Below are 26,009 nucleotides of genomic sequence, written 5' to 3'. Positions count from 1 at the left end.
AAGGAAACCTGAGCCTCCAATGGCGATGAGTTTTCTCCGTGCACTGCAACCTTGGGCACAAAGAGGAAGACCGCTTCCTTCTTCCTCCTCCCTTTCCTTCTAAACCAAGAGTCAGCCTGGGTCAAGGGAAAATGGACTTGGCTGCCCTTAGGACGATGCTCGGAGCTGTGGCCAGCGGCCAGGAAAAGGCTGCCCCAGTCCTGGTCCTTCCGGCAGAAGTTGTCTTCACTGCCTGGGTGGGTGCCTGATCTCTCAGGACGGAACAGCCATTGGGCTCCATGTGTGCAGTGGAGGGGCTTTCTGGGGAGGCTCAGTAGATCCTGGGATGAAAATGTCAAGACTCTCAGGAACAAATGGCATGCAGCCAGTTTCCAACAGGAACTAGGCCAGTTGCTTTCCAACTTTTAAAATATACAGTGGATGGAGCGTCGGCCTGCGGACTGAAGGGTCCCAGGTTCGATTCCGGTCAAGGGCATGTACCTGGGTTGCGGGCACATCCCCAGTGGGAGATGTGCAGGAGGCAGCTGGTCGATGTTTCTCTCTCATCGATGTTTCTAACTCTCTATCTCTCTCCCTTCCTCTCTGTAAAAAATCAATAAAATATATTAAAAAAAATAAAATATATATATATATATTTGTTGATTTCAGAGAGGAGGGAAGAGGGAGAGAGAGATAGAAACATCAATGATGAGAATCATTGATCGGCTGCCTCCTGCACGCACCCCGCCCCCCTTACTGGGCATCAAGCCTGCAACCTGGGCATGTGCCCTTGACCAGAATTGAACCCAGGACCCTTCAGTCCGCAGGCCAACGCTCTATCCACTGAGCCAAACCGGCTAGGGTGCTTTCCAACTTTTTTATTATGGCCCACAATTTACATCATGACTGAGAGCAAACTCGAGTTTTTCCTGTAGGATACTGTTTGGCAGCATCCCCAGCCTCCACCCACTAGATGCCAGTGGCAGCCTTTCTCCACGTTGTGACAACAAAAACATGTCTCCAGACATTGCCACCTGTCCTTCAGAGGACAAAATTTCCCTGGTGGAGAACCAGTGACATAAATGAATGTACTGCTAGGGGGAAAAACCTAATAGATTTTTGTTGACAGAAATACAATAAAAATCGCCAGCAAAAATAGCAAAGGGAATACAATCTGAGGATGCATTATCACTAGTACCAAGAGCAACCAATGATCCCTGAGTGCCAATTTTATACCTGCTGCTACGCTAAGGTCTTTGCATGTGAATCTTTACTTAATGCCCATATGAGCCCATGAGGTAGGGATCCCATTGTCTCCTTTTTCACCCAAGGACACTGATGTCTAGGGACATTAAATGACTCACTTGAGGTCTCACAGCTGAGGTGGTGAGTCTCATTCTCACACACTGTGCTATGAGAGTTTTTAAACAGTGCACTGAGTACCCACACAGTGGCACCCCAGGAAGCAGTAGTCAGTGCCCTCAGACACTGGGAACATGGTTGAGAAGCAAGAAATAAGCTACAAGTAACCCTGAGGCTCCCATCTGTCTAGATTCCTACAGCAAGGACATGCCTGTAGCTGAGGTCCCAGCCTCCAGTTAGCTCATTGACTTAATTCATAAAAAATTCTAATTTGCTCTTTCTTTCATCAGCAGGCTAATAGAGTAACTTATAGAAGACTAGAGGCCCAATGCACGACATTTGTGCACTGGAGGGGGCGTTCCTCAGCCCAGCCTGCGCCCTCTTGCAGTCCAGGACCCTTAGACCTGATCCCCCATGGATCAGGCCTTAGCCGGCAGTCAGACATCCCTCTCGCAGTCCAGGGCTCTTGTAGTCCAGGACCCCTCACTCCTTACTTCCCGCCTGCAGTGGAGGTGGGAGAGGCTCCCACCACTGCTTCTGCACTCACCAGCCATGAGCCTGGCTTCTGGCTGAGGGGCACTCCCTCTGTGGGAGCGCACTGACAACCAGGGGGCAGCTCCTGCATTGAGTGTCTGCCCCCTGGTGGTCAGTGCATGTCATAGTGACTGGTCGTTCCACCATTCAGTCATTTTGCATATTAGCCTTTTATTATATAGGACTAAAGGCCCGGTGCACGAAATTTGTGAATGGGGTGGGGGAGGTCCCTTAGCCTCGCCTGCACTCTCTCACAATCTTGGACCCCTCAGTGGATGTCTGACTGCCCCTAACCACTTGCCTGTGGGATTGGGCCTAAACCGGCAGTCAGACATGCCTCTCAAAATCTGGGACCACTGGCTCCTAACTGCTCGCTTGCCTGCCTGCCTCATCACCCCTAACCACTCTGCCTGCCTGCCTGATAACCCCTAACTACTCTGCCTGCCTGCACGATTGCCCCTAACCCTCTGCCTGCCTGCCTGATTGCTCCTAACTGCTTGCCTGTCTGCCTGATTGCCCTTAACCACTCTGCCTGCTTGTCTGATTGCCCCTAACTGCTTGCCTGCCTGCAGGATCACCCCTAATGGCCTCTGCCTCGGCCCCCGCCCACCGCGTGCCCCCCCCCCTCCATGGTTTCATCCAGAAGGTCATCTGGAAGGACATCCAGAATGATGTCCAGAAGGTCATTTGGCTGTCTGGTCTAATTAGCATATTACGCTTTTATTATTATAGATTGTTAACACAAGTGGCAAGGTTAAGTTTCAGTTACCTAGAAACGATTTGTTTTCTGGGACAGGGGTCACCGGGATCATCGTCCTCCCACTCTCAGGCCAGGACCTGCTAAATTCCCCTCTGAAGCTGAGCCCTGAAACCAGGGAGCAGGGTGGCAGAAGGCCTAAGATCTGGACAGGAACCTTGCCTAAGTCAGAGCCAGGTGCCGCAGAAATGATTGAGAAGCGTCGGGGGAGGCTGAGCCCAGGGAACCACGGCTGGGCGGTGACCTTGCCTCCCTCTCTCCCAGTGGCAGCCTTAGAGCTCAGGTCCGTGGACCTGCAGAGCCCCAGGAACAACAAGGCGCATCACACGCAGGAGATGGGCCTGAGGCGGCTCATCGTGCGCCGGGGCCAGCCCTTCACGCTCCAACTGCATTTCAACCGACCTTTCCACTGCGGGACCGACCACATCACCTTCGTGGCTGAGACCGGTGGGTTCACCCTCCCCAAGGCTAAGTCCACTTGTCGGGCACCTACCTCTCCTTCCTGAGCCTCCCTTCCTCTCTCCTCCGGGGATTCCCCAGGACCCCTTACTGCTCAGCACCCTATTCGTGTTGTTAAGAAAAGATGTGGCCAGCTCAGCAAACTGAAGTTGTGATTAACAAAAACCAACCTTTAAATACACTACAGGCACTGTACTAAACTTCACACACATTAACTTACTTAATCCGAAACTTTCAGCTGGGTACTATTATGATCCCATTTTACAGATAAAAGACTGAGGCCCAGAGATCTTCAGTGGCTTCCCCAGGGACACACAGTGGCAGTAAAAACCTTAAACCAAAAGCCATTAGCAGTAAGTGGTGGGAGAAGGTGAAGGTCACATAGACTTCGAACCTTACCTTGGGGTCGTTCTTTCCTACACAGGACCCGCACCCACGAAGCTGTCAGGAACCCGAGCTACCTTTGGACTCACCCAGGCTCGACAAGGGAATGTCTGGAGTGCTTCTGACTTCACCATTGACTCCAACTCACTCTTTGTCTCCCTTTTCACACCAGCCAGTGCAGTCATTGGTCCCTACACTCTGAAGATAGACATCTCTCAAGGCCAGGGTTACAGCACGACTCACCCAGTGGGGACTTTCATCCTGCTTTTTAACCCTTGGAGTGCAGGTACAGCTTGCTCACAGGTGGTAATGCTAACCTGATCCATTGGGAATGTTCTGTAAGGTTCTACCCAGAAAGCCCAGAAAAAAACATACTGCATAGCTATGCAATACATTACCTTGTGCTCACTAAAGATCATCTTTACAAGGAATTTTTAGTGCACGATGAAAATGTTCATGGTGTGATTTTTTTAAAAAAAATCTTATATTTCCTCAGGAAAACATAGCACTATTGAGTATCTGTTACACCCTATGGAGAATTTCAATCTTAGGTCACAGTGTTACAAGAGCTTGGTTTTGGTCCCATAAGCTCTCTTTGAAATGTGTGATGTTCAGTGAAATAGATTAGGAGATGGAACACAATGTGATATGTAATTGTATTACACACATGTGCAGAGAAAGAGAGAGAGTGCCCAGAATACACCAACATGTGTGTCTGAGGAGTGGGAAAGAGCGATTTTCATTGTCTTCTTTCCAGCATCAGTGTTTTCCAAATTTCTACAACAAGCTTTTACAATCAGGAAAAGATAATTATTATTTTTTAAAAGTATACATTTTATATATCTGGCATCTAGAAAAACACATTATAGACTTTTAAGGGGTCCACTCTTGATTTCTATTGCCATCAACCCATTGCTTCTCCTTTTTCCAGCAAGATACTTTCATTACCATTTTTCATTTTTATTACCCTGTTTTTTTGGTTCGGGGTTTTACCCCCTCTATTACTCTTACGTGTTCAGAGGATGACGTCTACCTGCCCAGTGAAATACTGCTGCGAGAGTATATCATGATGGACTATGGCTTTGTGCACAAGGGTCATGAACGATTCATCACCTCCTGGCCCTGGAACTACGGGCAGGTAACACTCCCCCGGGAAGGTGGGCTCACAAAGGCTGCTAACAAAACTCAGGGCGTGCGGTGCTGGACCAATTTCCCATCCGGTGAGGGGGGCAAGGAAGGAAAGGGAGATGCCTTTCCCTCTTAGTTGTTAATATTATGAACAACTTAAAACATAATTGAAGTGGGCGGGCTACTGTAGTGAATGTTCATGAACCTGCCTCTCAGTTTCAATAGTGATCAATTTATGGTGAATCTTGTTTCCTCTATCCCAGGGGTTTGCAAACTATAGCCCACGGGTCAAATGTGGCCCACTGTCTGTTTTCACATGGCCCACGAACGAAGCATGATTTTCACATTTTTAAATTGTTGAAAAAGAATTTAAAAATAATATTTTGTGATGTGCAAATTATATGAAGTTTAAACTTCAGTGTCCATAAATACCACTTTATGTATTTATTTATTTATGTTAATCCTCACCCAATGATAATTTTCCATTGATTTTTAGAGAGAGTGGGAGAGAGGGGGAAAGACAGAGAGAAACATCGATGTGAGAGAAACACATTAATTGGTTGCCTCCTGCACGAGCCCCGACCAGGGCCCAGGCCAGGGAGGAGCCTGCAACCAAGGTATGTGTCCTTGACTGGAATCGAACCTGGGACCCTTTGGTCTGCAGGCCGACGCTCTATCCACTGAGCCAAACTGGCTAGGGCATTAAATGCCATTGGAACACAGCTATGCTCATTCGTTTAGGTACCACCTGTGGCTTCTTTTGTGCTATGGGGGCAAAGTTACGTAGCTGAGACGGAGTCCCTCTCGCCTGCAAAGCCTGAAATATTTACTATTTGGTCCTTTACAGAAAAAGTTTGCTGAACCCTGGTCTATACTCCTCCTCCTTGCCCCACCTCCCCCAGCAGCTCATCACTGCATTTATTTTGAATCAAATAATAGTTACCATATCATTTAATTCAGTAATACTTCAGAATATAGCTCTAAAAGATGACTTTCTGAAAAACAGAATCCCACAATATATACAAAATGAGCAGCAATTCTTCAATAACATCAAATATCCAGTCAGTGTACAGAGCGGGGACCTCTGGCTCTGGCCAACTTTTCTGCTCCCAACCACCAGCCACAGCTGGTGCAGCTTCTCTCTGTCCACACACCAGGAGGGAAGAGTCGGGGAAGCAGGGAGCCCTATGGAGGAAGATCAGCGTCCCAGTTCTTCAACTGTGACAACCTGTGTACTTTTTTGGAAACTGAGACAAATGCCAGTGCATTTGGCAGCCAAAAGGACTGTGACATGTCACAAACATGCTATAAACGAATTCACTGGCTTCTCCCGTGCTGAACCCTCTACCTGATTTAAAGGCTCCCCACACGCCTCCCCCTCTCCTCACAGGCCTTGCCCTGTGTTTATCCATCCGATCTTTTCCCACAAGTCCTCCAGAAATGAGACTCTCCAGGCCCCTGCCTTGGTACCCGCCATGCTCAAAGACTCCCCTCCTCTCTCCCTGTCTACCTCACCCTTCAAAGCCCACCAGCTCCAATAGCCTTCTCTGATCTCTTCAGCCAATGAGCATCTTTCCTCTCTGAACTCTCTTTGTATTTCCCACCAGCACCACCCGGGTCAGTGTTGCAGAATTCTCATTTTGATTTATAAGCTCTTCCAAGGCAGAGCCTTATCTGATATGAAGCCCAACCCCCCTACACACCTTCCCTAAAAGTCTGTTATTTCCTTGAAGTTTCAGCATTTTAGACGTTTTCAGTCCTTTCTTTTTTTCTCCCTTGCACTCACTTGGAAGTTTGAAGAGGACATCATAGACATCTGCTTTGAGATCCTGAACAAGAGCCTGTACTTCTTAGAGAACCCATCCAAAGACTACTCGCAGCGGAACGACGTGGTGTATATCTGCAGGGTGGTGAGCGCCATGGTAACGACAGAAGCTTCCCCGCCCATCTGAGGGCAGTCGGAGCTTCCCCTGGGCACGATGGAGACCCACCCATCTGTCCTTTGCAGATCAACAGCAACGATGACAACGGCGTGTTGCAGGGGAACTGGGGCGAGGACTACTCCCGGGGGGTCAGCCCACTGGAGTGGAATGGCAGCGTGGCCATCCTGCGGCAGTGGTCAGCCAGGGGCGGGCAGCCTGTGAAGTACGGACAGTGCTGGGTCTTTGCAGCTGTCATGTGCACCGGTGAGTGAGGGGAGATAGAAGTGCAGAATCGCTTATTTAATCGTCACGATAACCCTTCCAGGTCGGGCTCTGATATCTCTGTTCTCACTTGAGCTGACTGTGGCTGGCCCACAGCCCCTAGCTCAGGAGGGGTGGGCACTCGGCTCTAAACCCGCACGCTCTGTGGTCTTGAGGAGTCCTGCACATCTCTGCACGAGGGAGGCTGACCTGTTGCGATCACCCAGTGATCACACATCAAGGCTATTGGAGCTTCTTTCTGCCACCTGCTTAGGTTTCTCAGCTCCAGGTGAGCCTGGAGTCGGGACAGGTTGGGGGAAACATAAGGGGCAAGAAGATGGTCTGGGAGAGCGGATCTCACCCATAGGCCGAGTTGGAAGCTCCCAGATATTTTCAGAGACATTCTTGGGGAGCTACCATTAGAGATTTGCTACTTTGCTAACTACCCTGAAGGCGCATTGATGGTCTGTGCCTTATCAGTTATTTACAATTTAATGCAAAGTCATTGCTCAGATTGTCTGTCAAGAGGAGGGAAGATGGAGAGTACTGAGGTGCCCCGTCTTCCCCCGTGCAAGGCAGGCACACCTTACATGCTGCCGGCCACTCTGTGGTGCTCAGCAAACATTGGCTGAACTCTTGGGCTGACTCTGAGTTAGAGAATGAGGGAGCACAGAATGGACAGAGACAGGGAACAAAGACAAAGTTCCAGGTTTTCCTGAGAGGGGCAGCATAGCTTGGCAGCTATGTGTAGGAGAGGTTTAAATCTGAGTGTTCAAATCAAGTGACCTCGCGTTACTCATCTGTTTTCACTGTAAGATGCTCAGGACGGTGCCAGCATTGAGTAGAGTCAAATTCACCCTGGGGTGGCGAGGCAGGTATCATGGAGGAGGGCTCAGGCCGTTGGACCCTGAGATGAGCAGGAGAAGGTCTAGGTCTGCGTCCTTGCTCCACCTCTGAGCCTGTCACCACTCCCAGGCCCAGAGTTCTGGGGCCACTGAGCAAGGGCAGAGCCCTGGTCTAGCTCTCCTCCTTGCGAAGCGTTTGTGAAAAGCCCAGGAGCTATGCTGGGGGTGGACAGGTGATTGAAGACAGGCGGTACTCTTTGGGCTCTTGAATAAATTGAAACAAAAGGATTGGTCACTCTCAATAGTCCTTTTACGTTTCAAAGCGCTGTAATCCTCCCAGCGGATTCTTCTGAGCAGATGATGGGATAAACCTTCCCTCTCTGGAAGGTCACACCTGGCTCTTGGATTGATTTCATCTGGCCCGGGGCTGGTGTGCAGGTGTGTGTGTGGTGGCGATCGTGGTGGTGTACTGCCCACTTCGGGTGACTCGATTTGTGAAATCTTAACTCAGCTTTAAGAAGCCTTTGCAGCACTACCTTGACGGCCACAAGAGGATGCTGTTGCCTTAACAAAGATGGCCATTGCCTCATGGTGCTTGCAGGTTCCCTTTGTCTTAGATATCTTCCCCTTGTCTCTGTAAGTCTATCTTTGCTCTTCCATCCATTCTCTGATTTGTTTCTTACCTCCGCCAAACCCTTGTCTTTCTGTGGCATTACAGATCCAGAACGTCAGGACTGAGAATCATCTGTCTCAATTCCTCATTTTGTTTCATACAAGGAGACTAAGGCCTAGATGAGTTAAGCTACTTACCTAAGGTCACACGGCTTCTCTTCTGAAACTGGCCACGGCACTAAAATTTTTAACTTCCTTTTCAAATTATAAAATGTTTTAGGTCCTCTGTTTTTAATTTGGGAAGCTGATGACTGGGAAAAGCCCTAAATGATAAATTGAGTTGTTGTTAATTGTTGTTAATTGTGACCCTCAAATGATCTTCCCCTCCCCAGATTCCACCCCACTACCCCACGCCTAGTGGGAGGGAAACCATCGATAGGACAGGTAGCAGCTAAGTTTGGGGGCTTGGGTGTGGTGCTCTGAGGATGAAGGAGTTACAAGTATGGATCTGCAAGAATCTTTGCCTTCTTTCTCTCCTCCAGCTAGAAAGTTAGAAAGTGTGCCTGGCATACCAGTGATTTGGCTTCCAATGATTCTCCATGCTTTTCTTCTCTTTAGTAATGAGATGCTTAGGTGTTCCAACCCGTGTTGTTTCCAATTTCCGTTCTGCACACAACGTCGATGGGAACTTGACCATAGATACCTACTATGACCGAAATGCAGAAATGCTGTCAACTCAGAAACGGGACAAAGTATGGTAAGGGGCCAACAGATCTCTGTTCTGTCCGCAGGAGGGTAGGGGAACGCTGACCTGGTTCTCTCCAGCTGGAGGCAGTATTGCCCTGTACGTTGTTGCTGATGCTCAGAGAATAAGTTCCCAGCCCAGGAGACTGTTCTGGCTAATTAGGTCATCACATCAAGCTCATTTCAGAAATAGAAGCCTATGGGAGAACATTCTGAAACCGGCAACCAAATGAATGACCGATTGTGCCTCTAAATCAGCCGTGGGCAAACTACGGCCCGCGGGCCGGATCCGGCCCGTTTGAAATGAATAAAACTAAAAAAAAAAAAAAGACCGTACCCTTTTATGTAATGATGTTTACTTTGAATTTATATTAGTTCACACAAACACTCCATCCATGCTTTTGTTCCGGCCCTCCGGTCCAGTTTAAGAACCCATTGTGGCCCTTGAGTCAAAAAGTTTGCCCACCCCTGCTTTAAATTCTGAATTCAGAGTCTGCACTCATCTTACTCTTCCTATTTTGGGTCTTTCTGTTTGCACTGCTCTGTTTTCCCTGTCAGGGCAAAGCTTAGCAGAGCCACCTGCATGGTTCCTTCAGCCTCTCTTGACTTCTCCTCCTCCCTGCCTCACTCCCTCTGCTTGCGTGCTCGCATGCATGCACGTGTGCTTGTCCAGGCCTTAGTCTCCTGTGTCTCTGGGTGTCCTTTATTTTTGTATCTTTAGTCTCTTCCTGCTTCCTTTCTCTTCTGCTCTACCCCAAATCCGATTTTTTTTTTCCAGCCAGTTTCCAGGTAAGACCTTTGAGTTGCATTGAGAACTAGCTGCTGTCCCTCTCTGAGCTCCTAGAGCAGTGATGGCGAACCTATGACACGCGTGTCAGAGGTGACACGCAAACTCATTTTTTTGGTTGATTTTTCTTTGTTAAATGGCACTTAAATATATAAAATAAATATCAAAAATATAAATCTTTGTTTTACTATGGTTGCAAATATCAAAAAAATTCTATATGTGACACGGCACCAGAGTTAAGTTAGGGTTTTTCAAAATGCTGACATGCCGAGCTCAAAAGGTTCGCCATCACTGTCCTAGAGGCTGAAACTTCTTGGATTCAAGAAGCAGGAGTGTCTCTGAGAAGAATCTGTCGCTCCTGTAGAATTCTGTCTGATTCATAGCCTGAATCTAATCATGATGTAACACCAGACAAGCCAAAAATGAGGGCCACTCTGGTAAAACAAACCAACACTCTATTCAAATTTCGATGTAATGAAACAAAGGCTGAGGAACTGTTCCAGATTAAAGGAGACAAGGAATACCGGACAACTATGTGTGACCCTGGACTGGGTGGAAAGAATGCTACAACTATCATTAGGTCAACTGACAAAATTGAAATATAGACATAATTAGGTTTTACAAACATTGTGTCAATATTACATGTATGAGGTAAGGGAAGATCCCTAGTCTAAGGAAATATACACTGAACTAAAAATTTATATATATATATATAAATTTTATATATATATAAATTTTATATATATATAAATTTTATACAGATACACTCCATATCTGTACTGAAAGAAAGGCAATGATAAAGCAAATAGGGCAAAATGTTAACAATCAATGAATTGGTTAGATGGGTATTCTTTGTACTATTTTTGTAACTTTACTGTAAGCTTGAAATTACTTCCAAATAAAAAGTTTTTTAAAAAATAAGAGAATGAGGATATCAAGCACTCAGTATAGCCTGGTGTCTCGTACCTGGCAAATTTGCTGGAATGTGAGTGCTGGCCACCTTCGTCCTTTCTGTAGGAATTTCCACGTCTGGAATGAGTGCTGGATGATCCGGAAAGACCTCCCCCCCGGATTCAACGGGTGGCAGGTTCTGGACCCCACACCCCAGCAAACCAGCAGCGGTGAGTGAGGACCATGGTGGAAGGCTTTGTGGAAAGGCCGATCACGTGACAGGACACGTGAGCAAAAGGCCAGAAAGAAGAGGTATTTTCCCCACTTTATCCCCTCCCCAAAGTCAAAGCAGAGACAACTGTGGGTCAGGGGTCTGACTTTGACATTGACAGCTGGGCCACCCAGATAAATCACTGGACCTCTCAGTTGCTTCCTCACCTATAAGGTGGGGAGGGGGCGGGCGGTGGGGGTTGGGGCTGTGAGGCTCAGCTGAATTAATGGGAACTGGAGAGTGGCCTTCATGCCACTGCCCCTCCCTATCCCATCTCCCTTCTTCCCACAACCCCAACCAGCGCCCCTGGTCCAGGTGTCAGCAGCCAGGCTAGCCTGCCACAATGCCTCTTCCCCACACAGGGCTGTTCTGCTGTGGCCCTGCCTCCGTGAAGGCCATCCGGGAAGGGGAGATCCACCTGCCCTATGACACCCCATTTGTGTATGCGGAGGTAAATGCCGATGAGGTCATTTGGCTCTTTGGGGATGGCCAGGCCCAGGAAATCCTGGCCCATAACACCAGTTCCATCGGGAAGAAAATCAGCACCAAGTTGGTAGGATCAGACCAGCGCCAGGACATCACCAGCTCCTACAAGTACCCAGAAGGTACCCGGGGCCCGGGGGACTTGGGAGGAAGGTGGTAGAACCTCCTTTGTGCTACCTCCCAATGGGAATGGCTCCCACGGCAGGGTTGCTGGGTTTAGCCAATAAAAATACAGGGTGTCCAGTTAAATTTGAATTCCAGATAAATTCAGATAAACAAATATTTTATTAGTATAAGTATGTCCCAAATAGTACATGTGCAATTCTTATCTAAAAATTATTTGTTGTTTATCTGAATTCCAAATTTAATTGAAAGTCCTTGATGTTACCTGGCAACTGTATCCTAGGGTCACATCACAGACTCCTTCTGTCATGGAGTGGAGGTGGCAGCAAGGGGAGAGGTAGATGCACAAGGAGGGAAAGGGCTCCGGGCCTGTGGAAGGGAAGGAGTAGATGTCCCTGTGGAGAAGGCTCCCAGGTAGAGTCAGGCCACCTGAATTACTACTCAAGGTAAGTTTGGACACCTTCTTACTATCCCCCTTGCCTCTACTTTCTCATCTGTGAAATGGGTTAACAGTATTTCAGAGGGCTGATGTGAGGGTTAAGTGAGTTAATACCCAGAAACTACTTGGAACAGTGCCTCTGATGCACAGTAAATGTTCTAGAGAAGTCCAGTTTGGGGTAGTTGGGGTTAAGACTGAATGTTGAATAGCCCATAGGGGGGCAAGAGCTGAGCTTTAAAAGGCTTGAGCATAAAAGGCTTCTCTCTCTCCCCAGCATCCTTACTTCTAAAATACTGGGTGTCCCCCCAAAATGTATACACACACTTTGTTTTTTTTCCAAGATGTTAAATTTTAATGCCTCTAGCACATTGTCCTAGATGGGGCTTTCAATACATGGCTAGCCCGACAAGACAACATTCAGAAAATACCCTGAAAAGAAACACCAGCCTATATTCGGAGATGAGGGTAGGTGGAGCTATTTTCTTATCCAACTTGATTCGACACAAATAAATGCAGCTGGAGGGTAGCCCCGTGAGAGCGGTGGGTGGAGAGCCAGCACTCAGGGCCAACATGAAGTGGCTGCAGAAGAACCTCTTAGCAGGAAGGAGACAGATGTTAGCTCCTGTGACCAAACTGTGGACTGGGGCGCATGATCCAGAGACTCAAACCGCATCAGCACTCTTCCCTCATTTCTTTTCCTGGTTTTGTTTTCTCGGTTTTCTTCCTTCGGGCACAGCACTTGGACACCAGGTGCCTCTAGTTTGCATCGTTAAAGCACAGGAGCCAAGGGTTAAAAGTCAACCAGCTCTACCTGCACCGTCCATCCGTGTATTCCAAAACCATTAAGTGAAACACTTACGAGAAGCTTTGTAACGGAGGGGTCAAGCGGGGATCCTCCCCTGAACCCCCGGTTCAGCCCGACATCGCCAGCGTGACACTAGGATGCGCCCCAGCAATGAACCGCAGGCCGACAACATTCACCCAGGCTCTCGCTGGGCACTTAGACCTATGACTTCCCAGGGAACATGTAAGATGGAGAGATAGACATTATCAGTAAGAAATGGGCCAAATGCAAGAATTGTGACGCCGCACAGGGCAAATATCCAGCTTCCCCACTAGGGCAGGAAGAGAGATGGGGAGGGTGCCGTCGGAGAATGAGAGACCTAAAGGACGAAGTAACCACATACAATGCGGTAAACTGGACTTCGCTTGGATCCTCGGCAAACCAACAATAAAAGGCATCTTTGAAACAGAAATTTGAACGTACAGTGAATATTAGGTGATATTCAGGAATTACCCTAACTTTTCAAGGTGTGATAATGGCTGAGCAATTACTTATTTTTTTAAAGATACTCATCAGAGGACATTTAAGTGGGAAACAACTTGCTTTGGAAGTATGGCGTTGTCCATACTGGCCCAGCCTCCACCACGGTCGCCTCGAGGACCGAGCCTCCCCCGCTTGCTGCGCCCTCGAAAGTGCCGCGCGCAGAGCCGTGGGCGGTGCTCACCGCTGCCCGCCTGCCCCGCCCACCCAGTGCCAAGGCTTGACGACTCTCAGCCCCGCCTCGCGCTCATTACCCAAGGTGCCCCGGGCGCTCATTTGCATGTCCTGCGCGACAGGTGAACCCCGCAGCTCAATCGCTGCCTAGCTATCACCGCGACCAACACGCGAGCCTCGGGAGGGGATCCCGTGGCATCAAATTCCCCTAACCTTTCCTAGGTCACCGCCAAAGGACGCGACCCAGTCACCGGAACTGTAAAGGAAGGAGCTCGCTGGGCCTTAAATACCTGGCGGGCGGAGGTAGTGCCGTGCTCGCTTCGGCAGCACATATACTAAAATTGGAACGATACAGAGAAGATTAGCATGGCCCCTGCGCAAGGATGACACGCAAATTCGTGAAGCGTTCCATATTTTGCACCCCGCTCTTGTGGGCTGGGAGAAGATGAGTCAAAGCACAATTTGTGGCACTTAGCGGAATCCGTGACTTTTGCGCTGTAAAGATATCCGTGTAAGGCACTCTGTGAAATGAAAGCAATGCAGAGGTCCACACTTTGAATAATTATAAAGACAGTGCTTATTAAAACACATTTCATTGCCCTGACTGGTTGGCTCAGTGGATAGAGCGTCCTGCTGCGGACTGAAGGGTCCCAGGTTCGATTTCCGGTCAAGGGCACGTACCTTGGTTGCAGCACACCCCCAGTAGGAGGTGTGCAGGAGGCAGCTGATCGATGTTTCTAACCCTCTATTCCTCTCTGTAAAAAATCAGTAAAAACAATAAAAATATATTTTAAAAATACATTTCATTTTCAAAATTGAGCCATTAGTTATTGAAGTGTGTATACATATTGGGGGGATAACCTATATTTTAGAAGTGAGGATCCCGGGGAAAGAGAAACCTCTGGGTTTGATGATGATGATAGTGATGACAGTGTCAATATTGATGACAAAGAACAACTCATTTAACCCAAAGTTTTGGCAACTCTATGAAGTAAGGAGGTAGCCCCAGGTTACAGATGATAGGACTGAGCACTGAGAGATTAAAGGCCTATGATGGAGGAAGGATTTAAACCCAGCACCAAGCAACGCCAGTCCCCTTGTTCTCAGCCATGATGCTGTGTTGCCTCCCATGCAGCTCTTCCTGTGGTTAGGGATTCAGGAGGGGAGCTGTGAGTTGTCTGGTGGCTCGTTTTTCAACCTCTCCCACTAATGTCTTTCCTGTCTCTTCTTTCCTCCAGGATCTCCCGAGGAGCGCTCTGTGTTCATGAAGGCATCCCGGAAAATGCTGGGCTCCAGGAGGGCCTCTTCCCCCTTCCTGGATCTGCTGGAGTCCGGGGGCTTCCGGGATCAGCCAGCGCTGCTGCGGCTTCACCTGACCAGGACTCCGAGTGGGGCCAGGACCTGCTGCTGACGCTGCATGCCAGGAGGGTGCCACACAGAGCCCACCCCCGGGGGCCCCTCAGACTGGAGGTGCGCTTCTGCGCCCAGGCCCTGCTGCACAAGGGTGGGACCCGGCAGCCCTCTGGAGGCAAATAGTGCACTTGAACCTGGACTTTGGGGAGGGTGAGTATGAGGCAGGCCTGGAAAGTTATCTACAGGACGGAGGGGAACTTTGGGGCCATGAACAAAGCTGGGCTGGACCAGCCAGATCACACAGAGACCCCCACATCCCCCACATACACACACACCTCTGATGCCATCCCACCAGGTGACACCTAGCAGCGAACTCTGGGTGCAGTAGGGGCAGGGTAAGCCTGCTCTCTGTCTCTCTCTCACATATATGCACAGACACTTTCACACCCATCTAGACTCACACACAGTTCCCCCTCCCCCCTCATTCTGAGACCCGTTCCCTAGACCAGTGGTCGGCAAACCGGGCTCGCAAGCTACGTGCAGCTCTTTGGCCCCTTGAGTGTGGCTCTTCCACAAAATACCACGTGCGGGCGCGCATGTACTGTGTGATTGAAACTTCGTGGCCCATGCGCAGAAGTTGGTTTTTGGAAAGGAGATAGACTAAGCAAGTATACAAGACGAGTGTGGATGGGAGAGTTGGAAGGGGTCAACCTCAGCGAACGTACCTCAATCAGATTGAGGACATTTTTAGCAAAGGCCAGCTTAGGAGTACCCTAATTAAGTTAATAACAATGTACCTACCTATATAGTTTAAGTTTAAAAAAAATTCGCTCTCAAAAGAAATTTCAATCGTTGTACTGTTGATATTTGGCTCTGTTGACTAATGAGTTTGCCGACCACTGCCCTAGGCTCAAGGTGTCTTTTATCTGTGCTTAGAGATACAGTGGCCGCTCTTGCTACCCTACAACAATTACAGAAACAAGCTGACCGATGAAAAGCTGATTCGAGTGTCTGGCATCGCAGAGGTGGAGGGGACCGGGAGGTCCATACTGGTCCTGAAAGATATCTCTCTGGAGCCTCCCCACTTATCTATTGAGGTAAGGCATCTGGACACAGACGGGACCCAGGGGCTCTCTGACTCACCCAACCCGGGGGTTGGGGGGAAAGCAGCGAAGGAGACACAGTCACTGTCTTGACACCAAATAGATGATCAAAGCGCCGTATGGTGTGAGAAGCGCAGTTCTGTGCTCTGTACGAAGCGCACGAAGGCTTCCCAGAGGAGGCGACGTTTTACAGAAGATCAAATGGAATGTAGGCTATAGGAAGACACTACACACAGAGAGAGACGAAGGCATTCTAAGTGAGGAAGTAGCTTTGCAGAGGCAGAGACAAGAAAGGCAATGACCGGGAGATGGAGTGGAGGAGAGAGATTTGAGAGAGAGACCACAAGTCAAATTCTAAAGGCGACTGCTGATAAGATGTGGGTGACAAGGAAGAGGGGAGCAAATGAAAGATGAGCCTCAGATCTCAAGTTCAGAGGCTTGAGTGGCTGGTGAGGCCATTGGGTGGGGAAGGAATACAGGTGATGGAAGGATACATGGAGGAGGGCAGGGTATTCCCCACCTCCTGTTACCAGGACTTCCTTCCCCTGAAGCTCCTTTCCCCACCTTCCCCTCCTGCTCTGAGAAACATCCCCTCAGCCCAGTCCCAACCTGGCTTTGCACCTGGTGGCTTCCCAGCAGCACACCCAAGCCCCACTGAAAACGAGAACTGAGTGACTCCATGTCAGAAACCACCTGGCCGCCTGATGGTTTTCACCTGGGCATGCTGCCCGGCAAGTGATGTCAGGCGGCCTCCGCAAATGGTGGGCAGGATCACAGAGCAGGCAGCCTGGTGCCTAGGTGAGAGTCTGTCCATTACCTGAAGCCTGGCTACAGCAGGATCCGATGCAAACACATCAGATGCCAGTTGGCTATTACATGGTCCCCATAGGTAAGGGACCTGGGGATGATGTGTGTCTATGCTGGGTTCCTGTTCCTTTTACCTGTTTTACTTTGACACCCTAATCAGCATACAATGGACATGTTTCTTTTTAACACAGCATTCCTATAGCCACCACCAGCTGGTTGGAGCTGACACTTACACTGAAAGCTAATTGCCATCTAGAACTAGATGGTAGAGAGGGAAATAAGATTTCAACTTGGTGCCAATTCCCGATTGATGGTGGCTTCTTTCTGAGACAGGCCAGGGTGTGTGTTAACCTTGATTACTCTCATCTCACATTCTTTTCTCCCAACTGCAGTGTCTTAGCTCTAAATAAACAGTCCCTGGTGGTCAACAGAGGGATGGGGGAGTGAGGTTACTGAATTGGAATGCAGAAATGAGGTCAGTTGCCCACAATATCCCCGTCCTCTCTCCACACAGGTGTCTGAGAGGGCTGAGGTGGGCAAGCCACTGAGAGTCCACATCACCCTCACCAACACCCGGACGGTGGCTCTGAGTCACTGCACGATGGTGCTGGAGGGAAGTGGCCTCATCCATGGGCAGGTTTCAAATGAGTAAGTGCCATCGTCTGTTAAGAGGTTCCTCGTGGGGTCACAGGATGGCCCTCAGCCTCCTGGATGGTGCCTCTGTGCACCCATGTTCCCCCGCCCCCTCCCCCCTCAGGGAAGGTTGGCTCTGTGCTGTCGGGGAGGTGGGAGGTGCTTGCCGACCAAGGTGGGTAACAGGTTACCCACTGCAGCCACTCCTCAATGCTCTAACAAGCTCTTTTTTACTTTCAGCCTTGGGACTCTGGTGGCAGGACACACCATCCAAATCCAACTGGACCTCCACCCCTTCAAAGCTGGGCCCCGCCAGCTACAAGTCCTCATCAGCAGCAACGAAGTCAAGGAGATCAAGGGTTACAAGGACGTCTTCGTAGCAGCAGCCAGGCCTTCCTGACACGCCCACCTCCCCCCAGGAACGCTCCCTGCCCTGATCCAATTTCCTGATGCCCTCCTAGTACCCCCAACCCCTCCCCAGGTCCCACCCTGTTCTCCTGATGCCTTCCTGCACCCTCAGCCCCTCCTCAAGACCACCCCTCCCCTTCTGACACCCTCCCTGGCCCCTTGCAGTCCTTCCCCTGCCCCTGCCCCCATGACCTCCCGGTCCCCTCCCTGTCCCATCTGACTCCTGAAGGGGTAGTGTTATCTGTGCTCCTTCTCTCTCCTCTTCCCTGCCTGCCTGGGGGTATATGAAGCTCCTTTGTAACCGCTGTGCATCTTGGAAGGAGACAATAAAGACGTCTTTGATTGATCACTGGTGTTCTGGCTTCTGAGCTAATAAGCTACTCATTGCTACCAGCCTGTCCTCTTGGCTGCCTGCTGTGTGGCCGGGCCCTCCCTGCCCTTTTTGTCTTCTCTCTCCCCCTTTAAGGGATCATGCACAGAATACGCCCAACACGAAAAAGCTCAACACGATCCCTCGAACTCAGCCTCTCTGGAATCAAGGAAATTGGTAGCCTGCAGGCAGAGGTAGAGGAGCTCTGAGGAGGACAGTGGCTGCAGTGCTGCGGGGCCTGGATAGAAGCTGCCCAGCGGGACTTCTCTGCTGCTGGCCTGAGAGCACAAGGACAGCTGGGCAGGGCCACTCAGGGCGGCCCCAGGATAGATGGCTGCTCCCCAAAACAGGCCCTCACTTTCCCTGTCCCCCATCTTCCCCTCTCCGTCCCTCACCCACTTACTTCCCCCAATCTTTTATCCTCTCCAAGGCACCCCAGCTGGCCCCACCATCTCTTTCTTTCCACTGTTTTTGTTATTTTAAGGACAGGGAGCCACTCCTTTCTATTTTCTTCCTGTGGCACTCAAGAGCTTTTGTGCTCATTCCAGATAATTTGGAAAGAACAGAAAAGGGGAAAAGAATAGTCACTGATTTCTTCTCCATCCCAGAAGAAATCTCTGCTCACATTTTGCCATATATCTTCTGGTCTCTTTTCCCCTTCATTGTGTGCATGTGCTTTTCTTTTCTTTCTTTTTTTTATTTTTGTTTGTTTTGTTAATCCTCACCTGAAGATATCTTTTCCATTGATTTTTAGAGATACTGGAAGGGAGGAGGGAAAGAGAGAGAAAAACATTGATGTGAGAGAGACACATTCATTGGTTGCCTCCTGCATGCGCCCTGACTGGGGCTGGAAATCACACCTATGATACAGGTACATGCCCTTGACTGGGAATCGAACCCAAGACCCTTCAGTCCCTGGGCCAAAGCTCTATCCACTGAGCAACAGTGGCCAGGGCTGTGCTTTTCTTAATTGTTGTCAATATTACAGATGTTCCCCATTTCTCTCGCCCTTTGCCCCCCTTCACCTAGCCCACCCCAGGCCTTCACCACACTGTGTCCATGGGCTATACATAGATGGGTATATGCTCTTTGGTTAATTTCTTCCTGTCCCCCCACCTCTGAGATCTGTCAGTCTATTTCATGCATCCATGTCTCTGGATCTATTTTGTTCATCAGTGTATTTTGTTCATTAGATTCCACATGTAAGTGAAATCATGTAATATTTATCATTCTCTAACTGGCTTATTTCACTTACCATATTAATCTCCAAGTCCATCTATACTGTTGCAAAAGATAAGAGTTCCTTCTTTTTTACAGCTGCATGTATTCCATTGTGTAAATGTACCACAGCTTTTTTATCTACTCATCTACTGATGGGCACTTTGGCTATTTCCAGATCTTAGCTATTGCAAATTGTGCTGTTATGAACATAGGGGTGCATATATTCTTTCTTATTGGTGTTGAATATATTCCTAAAAGTGGGATCACTGGGTCAAATGGCAATTCCATATTTAATTTTTTTAGGAAACTCCATACTGTTTTTCATAATGGCTGCACCATCTCCACATCCTTACCAGCCCTTGTCATTTGTCGATTTGTTGATGGTAGCCATTCTGACAGATGTGATATCTCATTGTCATTTTAATTTGCATCTCTCTGATGATCAGTGAGCATTTTTTCATATGTGTATTGGCCATCTGTATGTCCTCTTTGGATAAATGTCTATTCAGTGTTAAAAATTTGCCCATTTTTTAACTGTATTGTTTGTCTTCCTGGAGTTGAGTTGTGTGAGTTCTTTATACATTTTGGAAATTAACCCTTTACCAGATGTATTGGTAGGGGCAGAAATAGAATGTTGGGGTGTTGTAATGTACCCCGCGAGTAAATACTCAGGACGCAAGACCAAATTAATGAGTCATTTAATAAGCCAGCGACCGAGAGGGAGTTATGGCTCCAAATCTCCCAGTCCCGAAATGGTGGCAACATCAGGCTTATATAGGCAAATATTACAAAGGTATCGATTACATCTTTGAGTTTGGAATGAGGAACCTGGTTTGCACAAAGCAGTTACAGAAGCGAAATTGAGCAAGTTAGTTATCTATAAAAATTAATTATAGTTTTGGGTCTTCGGATCACTGAATCAACGGAAACACATTACCTGGAGCCGCTGAGGCAATTTACAGTTAATTGTGCTGTCCTGGTCTTGGGACCACTGAGTCAACCGGAATGCATTATCTGTAGCCACTGAGGCAATTTAGGGTAATTGTGCTGTCCTGGTTTCCAGGTACAGAAGAATGTGCTTCGATAACCAGTAAGATCACAATCAATGGGATATTCAAACCTCCAACAATGGAGTGTTCAATCGATTGGGATAGCATACATAAGTTCAGAAAATCAAAGTAACTTTTCTATTGTTTTAGCAAGCAAATAAGTACAGAAGCCAAGTCAGCAGGGTTAAAATTTTAAACAGCAATTCCCACCAAGCATGGTTGCCACCATGCTTCAGGGGAACCAGCTAGAATTGTAAGAAATATTAATCAGGCTCTGTAAACCGTGATTGTTTTGTTCTGATTAAAGAAGGCACATTCTAACCTGGCTGGCAGCTGCACTCAGTACCTGGGAGCTCACCTGGAAGTGCAGCCCTTCCTCCCCTTTTGGAGCTGCCTATTATCATGGAAAGATTAACAATTTTGTTGCAGAAACTGGAGCCAGAAACCAGAATCACCAGCCCTTGAGGACCCCAGGCTTTGCATATCACTAAGGCCTTTGAAGACCCCAGCCCTTTTGCATATCTGTAAACTGCCCATTTGCCCTTTTCCCTACTTTCCTCTGTACTTCTACCAATATAGGCAGCCGGCTATGGTGGGGTGCAGAGCAGATTTTCGTGGATGACCTGCTGCTCTCCTATATTGCCAGCAGTATTGGAATAAACGTTCATAATGATTCAACCCTGTTGGTTACCGTATCATTGGTGAAAATGTTCTCCCATACAGTAGGCTCCCTTTTCATTTTGTTGATGGTTTCTTTGGCTCTGCAGAAGCTTTTCATTTTGATGTAGTCCCCTTTGTTTATTTGTTCCTTTGTTTCTCTTGCTCTAGGTCCTAGAATCTAGGAGATGTATCGGTGAAAATACTGCTATGTGAGATGTCTAAGATTTTAATGCTTATGTTTTCTTCAGGTATTTTTATGGTTTTGTGACTTACTTTGATGTCTTTTAGCCATTTTGAGTTTATTCTTGTATGTCATTGTGTTGTTGTTTTTTAAGTTATCATTACATGGCTATCATAAAAAAAAAAAAAAAAAAAACCACAAAAAAACAAGAGAAGCCTAGCCAGTTTGGCTCAGTGAATAGAGCTTCAGCCTGCGGACCAAAGGGTCCCGGGTTTGATTCTGGTCAAGGGCATGTACCTCAATTGCAGGCTCCTCCCCACTCAGGTCCTGGTCGGTGCTCGAGCAGGAGGCAACCAATCGATGTACCTCCCTCACATCGATGTTTCCCTTTGTCTTTCCCTCTCTCTTCCACTCTCTCTAAAAATCAATGGAAAAATATTTTTGGGTGGGGATTAAAAAATAAAACAAAACAAACAAGCAAAAGACAAGCGATAACAAAAGTTGGTGAGGATGTGGGGAAAAGGGAACCCTTGTGCACTGTTGTTGAAAATGTATATTTGTTCAGCCATCATGGAAAATAGTATAGAGTTTCCTCAAAAGTTAAAAATAGAACTACTATATGATCCTACAATTCCACTTCTGGTTATATATCCGAAGGAAATGAAACCACTATCTCAAAGAAATACCTGTACTGTCATGTTCACTGACAATAGCCAAGATATGCAAACAACCTAAGTGTCGTTAGACTAATGGACAAAGAAGATGTAGTATATACACAATGGAATATTGTGCAGCCAGGAGAAACAAGGAAATCCTGCCACTTGCTACAACATCTATGGCCCTTGAGGGCATTATGCTAAGTGGAGAGAAGTCAAATGGGGAAAGACAAATACTGCATGATCTCACTTATACAGGCATACCTTGGGGATATTTCAGGTTAGGTTCCAGACTACTGCAATAAAGCAAGTGGCAATCTCTTTGCTGGTGGAGAATCTTGCCTTCAACTTGCAAAATGGTCCATCTATGAAGTTCAATAAAACAAAACACAATACAATGAGGTATTCCTGTATGGGGAATCTATAAAAGCTGAACTGGTAGAAACAGAGTGTGGTGGTTACCAGGGGCTGGGATTGGGAGAAATGAAGAGATGTTGGTCAAAGGACATAACCTTCTAGTTAGAAGAATAAGTTCTGGAGATCTAATGTATAGCATTGTGATCATAGTTAACAATACTGTATTATATACTTCTGATCTTAAATGTTCTCACCACAAAAAAAGAAATATTATGTGATATGATGGAGGTGTAACGGTGGTAATCATATTGCAATATATAAGTGTTTCAGATGAAGATGTTGTATACCTAAAATTTACACAAGGTTATGTGTCAACGATGACTCAATAAAAAATTGTTATCATTACGAATTGACGCCTCTCCATCATGGAAAATTGGGGCCAACCAGAAGTGCCGAGAAGGAGCACATCCTCTCTTGGATGCTCAGGCATGGCTTCTTCCTCTGCTCCTCACCTGCTCGGTGAGTCTGCAGGTTCACTCGACTCCTCTCTCCACCCTCTCCTCCTCCTCCTCCTCCTCCTCCTCCTCCTCCTCCTCCTCCTCCTCCTTTGTTTTGTATTTATTTTGCTTTTGCAGGCTGCTTTGGGCAGGAAGGGCAGGAGCCTGCACACCCACACTCCACCCTGTGTGCAGCTGCACCTGTCCCCATTAGTGCCGAGGCCATTTCTATGGGGCTGTCACTGCTGTGCCAGGTGGCTCCCCGCCCGCCCACAGGAGACCTGGAACCTGCACTGGCTCCTACGGAAATTGGAAACTTGCTCCCTTTACAGGGTGGTGGGTCCTCCTTCGTTTAGTTGCTGCCCCTCCTGTCTGGTGATGCAGGGACTTGTGTCACTGGAGGGGATCAGTGGGCAGGCTTTCTCCTGGGCCTCCCAGGGGCATGGGGATATTAGCCATCTCTGCTTCGTGGTTGATCTTTCAAATATTTCCTCTCTCCCCAACTAAAAATTGGCTTTAAAAAATGTACCCTTTGTGTTTTCTTCCTGTCACGTAGGCAAGACCGACTGGCCTCATTTCCTCACTTCGGTTAGAACTTCGGTTAGATGAGCCGGCTAGACAGTCTCAAAGCTCCCTGATAGCTCTGCCATCCCAGGGCCCAGGATGCCGGGGTCCCTGCCACTGCTGGAGAGTGCCCTGAGATCAGGCCTGAGCAGCTCTACTTCCTGTCCCGGCCCTCCCCTCATCTCACAGCAAACCGCGGGGGTCACCCAGCCAGGCAGCTGTGCCCACAGATAAACTCTGGCAAAAGAAAAAAAAAATTTTTTTTAGTCTTTATTGTTGAAAGTATTACATATGTCTCCTTTGCCCCACATTGACCTCTTCTAGCCCCGCCCCCATGCCCCACCCCAGGCCTTCGCCGCCCTATTGTCAGTGACCAGGGGTTATGCAAGTATGGCAAAAGGAATTTTCAGGAGCAGGAGGCACAAACCAGGCCAGCAGCACCCTTGTCAAGTGATTGCTGGTCTTTCCACCCCCTGTGGCGGTCACAGAGACCTTGTCCTCATATCCTTTTGGCTGATAGTTTTGGAGTCCCTGCTATTCAGTGCCATTGTGTGCTACAAAGGAGAGAGCTCTGGACAGAGTTTGGGCTCTGTCCTGGTGGGACCCTGGCTCCCTCAGTTGCAAGATGATAGCAACAATAAAACAGCGCCAGGCCCTCCTTCCCTCAGAGGGTTGCAGTGAGGATCAAAGGAGAAAGCGTATTCTAAATATTTTGGTATCATATGCAGAGGCCCTCTGATCAGTTTAATCACCTCTCCCGGGTCACTGCCTCCATGTCTGGGGGTGGGAAGAGGAAGGAGGCAAAGGATCCCACCTGGATCTTCCAATTCTGGCTTCCCTTCGCAACTGTCTGTGGGGAGCTCTCTGCCTTCTCCTCAGACCTGGGCTCTACGGAGCCAAGGACCCTGAATCTACAGACAAGGAGGCTGGAACTTGTCTAAGGCCATACTGGGAACTCATGGCAGGACCAGGATTAGGGTTCTAGTCTCTCTGAGTCTTATAAGGTTTGGAGGCCCCCCACCCCGACCTTGCTAGAGCTGGGCTGCCTGGAGGGATGGCAGGTGCCTCCACACCTCCCGACTTGAGTGTCCCAGGATCTGCTCTGTGGCCCTTCCCTGCAGTCACAGCCTTGTCTCTGTCCAGATGGAAAGGTTCTCACCAACTCCACTCGGCTTCCCTGACTCTCCTCTGCCTCCGTGACTCTGGACCCAGAGACCAGCTGCTCTGATCAGAGCTGCCTCCCTCCCCTAGCACACTCTCTCCCATGAATGACTTGTAGGAATCAAATGATGGGCTGCATCTGTAAGTCAGCTCATTAGCCCCAGCCATGAAATATGTTGTTGCTGGGTAGCCATTGGGCACTTTTCTCTCTGCTACCCCACCTCTCCAGACCTGCCCAGCCTAGCTGCACTCACTTCCTGCCTCCCCTCACAATTAAGCTTACCTGCCCATGTCCATTTCTTTTTTTCTTTCTTTCTTTATTGATTAAGGTATTACATATGTGTCCTTATCCCTCCATTGCCCCACCCCCACCCCCGCTCATGCCCTCACCACCCTGGTGTTTGTGTCCATTGGTTATGCTTCCATGCCCATTTCTCCTCCCCATCTCAGCTAGTGTGACAATGGGTTCATGCCTTTACTTATTCATTTATTCATGGATCATCTTTTACTTAATTTATTTCATCAGTTAGCAGATAGGAACTAGAAAACCAACCATGCTTCAGGTACTGCATGGTTCTTACACAGGACTCTGGAGTCTGACTGTGTCCAAATCTAGCTCCACCAGTTCTTAGTGAGTGATGTTGGGAAAACTATTTAATGTCTTTAAGTCTTGATTTCCTCATCTGTAACATAGGAATAATAATAGTACCCAGCTCATGGGGATGGTGTGAATATTAGATGGGATAATGCACATAAAGAACTAAAACAAACATGTTCATCTTGCATGGTCTCATTGACGGCCCCAATAAACAGCCAGCAAACCCCAACAATGGTGGCTCCTCCATTGTTGGACCCCAAGACATGATGCCCTTGCTGAATAATGAACTCTGTGTAGTCTTAGATAAATCAGAGTTTTAAATTATGAAGGCTCAAGGACACACAATTTTTTATTGAGTCATAAAATAAAGCTTGCATACTGGTTCATTTAGGAAGCCTACACCCCTAATTATAACTACACCCCTAATTATCTAATTATTACTAAGTTTTCCTTGTTATAAAGTCCAAATAAAGGGGCTCAATTTTATATTCATGTTATCCTGGTTATCTAAAAAAAGAAAAAAGAACTAAAACAGCATCTGGAATGTGAAAGCTATTACTAGTTCTTCTAGTAGTTTTCCTGTTAACCACTGTCATTATTAAGCACTGAGGATATACTAGTTAGACACAGGCTATGCCCTTAAAAAGGAAAGATAGGTAAGTATTTATAATGTGGAGTATGACTAGGCTAATAGAGAACACAAAAGGGGGTGCCCCTGAAAGCCTGATGTGGAAGAGAGAGTCAGGAAGACTTCCCCAGGGCAATGCTTGAGCCTGGATACAAGAAAGTAGACAAGTGAGAGGAGAACATTTCAGAGAGAGACCAACTCATTCAAGAACTTGGAGGTGCAGGAGAGCAGGTCTCCATGGGGTAACTGAAGGGGTTTGCCTGCCTGGATTCCAGGCTGGGAGG

The 26,009-nt window shown here is 48.0% G+C and overlaps 1 protein-coding gene and 2 non-coding genes across 3 annotated transcripts; 2 read left to right on the top strand and 1 right to left on the bottom strand.

The window, feature by feature from the left end:
- Nucleotides 1–2,820: 2,820 nt before the first annotated feature.
- Nucleotides 2,821–18,041, top strand: TGM7 (transglutaminase 7). The gene is given in 14 exon segments (XM_023757609.1): nt 2,821–3,079; nt 3,516–3,761; nt 4,495–4,613; nt 6,397–6,525; nt 6,612–6,789; nt 8,862–9,000; nt 10,792–10,895; nt 11,299–11,541; nt 14,718–14,864; nt 14,867–14,998; nt 15,001–15,042; nt 15,769–15,929; nt 17,257–17,390; nt 17,616–18,041. Coding segments are annotated over 14 exon segments (2,193 nt in total). The 3' UTR covers nt 17,776–18,041.
- LOC111826904 lies at nt 3,956–4,079 on the bottom strand. Its single transcript, XR_002830355.1, has one exon. It is a non-coding gene; the product is annotated as a small nucleolar RNA SNORA25 (small nucleolar RNA).
- Nucleotides 13,791–13,897, top strand: LOC111826908. The gene has a single exon (XR_002830359.1). It is a non-coding gene; the product is annotated as a U6 spliceosomal RNA (small nuclear RNA).
- Nucleotides 18,042–26,009: the final 7,968 nt, after the last annotated feature.

Source organism: Myotis lucifugus, unplaced genomic scaffold, assembly GCF_000147115.1.
Source record: "Myotis lucifugus unplaced genomic scaffold, Myoluc2.0 scaffold_109, whole genome shotgun sequence".
In the NCBI taxonomy this organism is placed as follows: Eukaryota; Metazoa; Chordata; class Mammalia; order Chiroptera; family Vespertilionidae; genus Myotis; species Myotis lucifugus.
The sequence above is the reverse complement of the archived record's forward strand: the minus strand, read 5'-3'. Positions and strand labels throughout refer to the sequence as shown.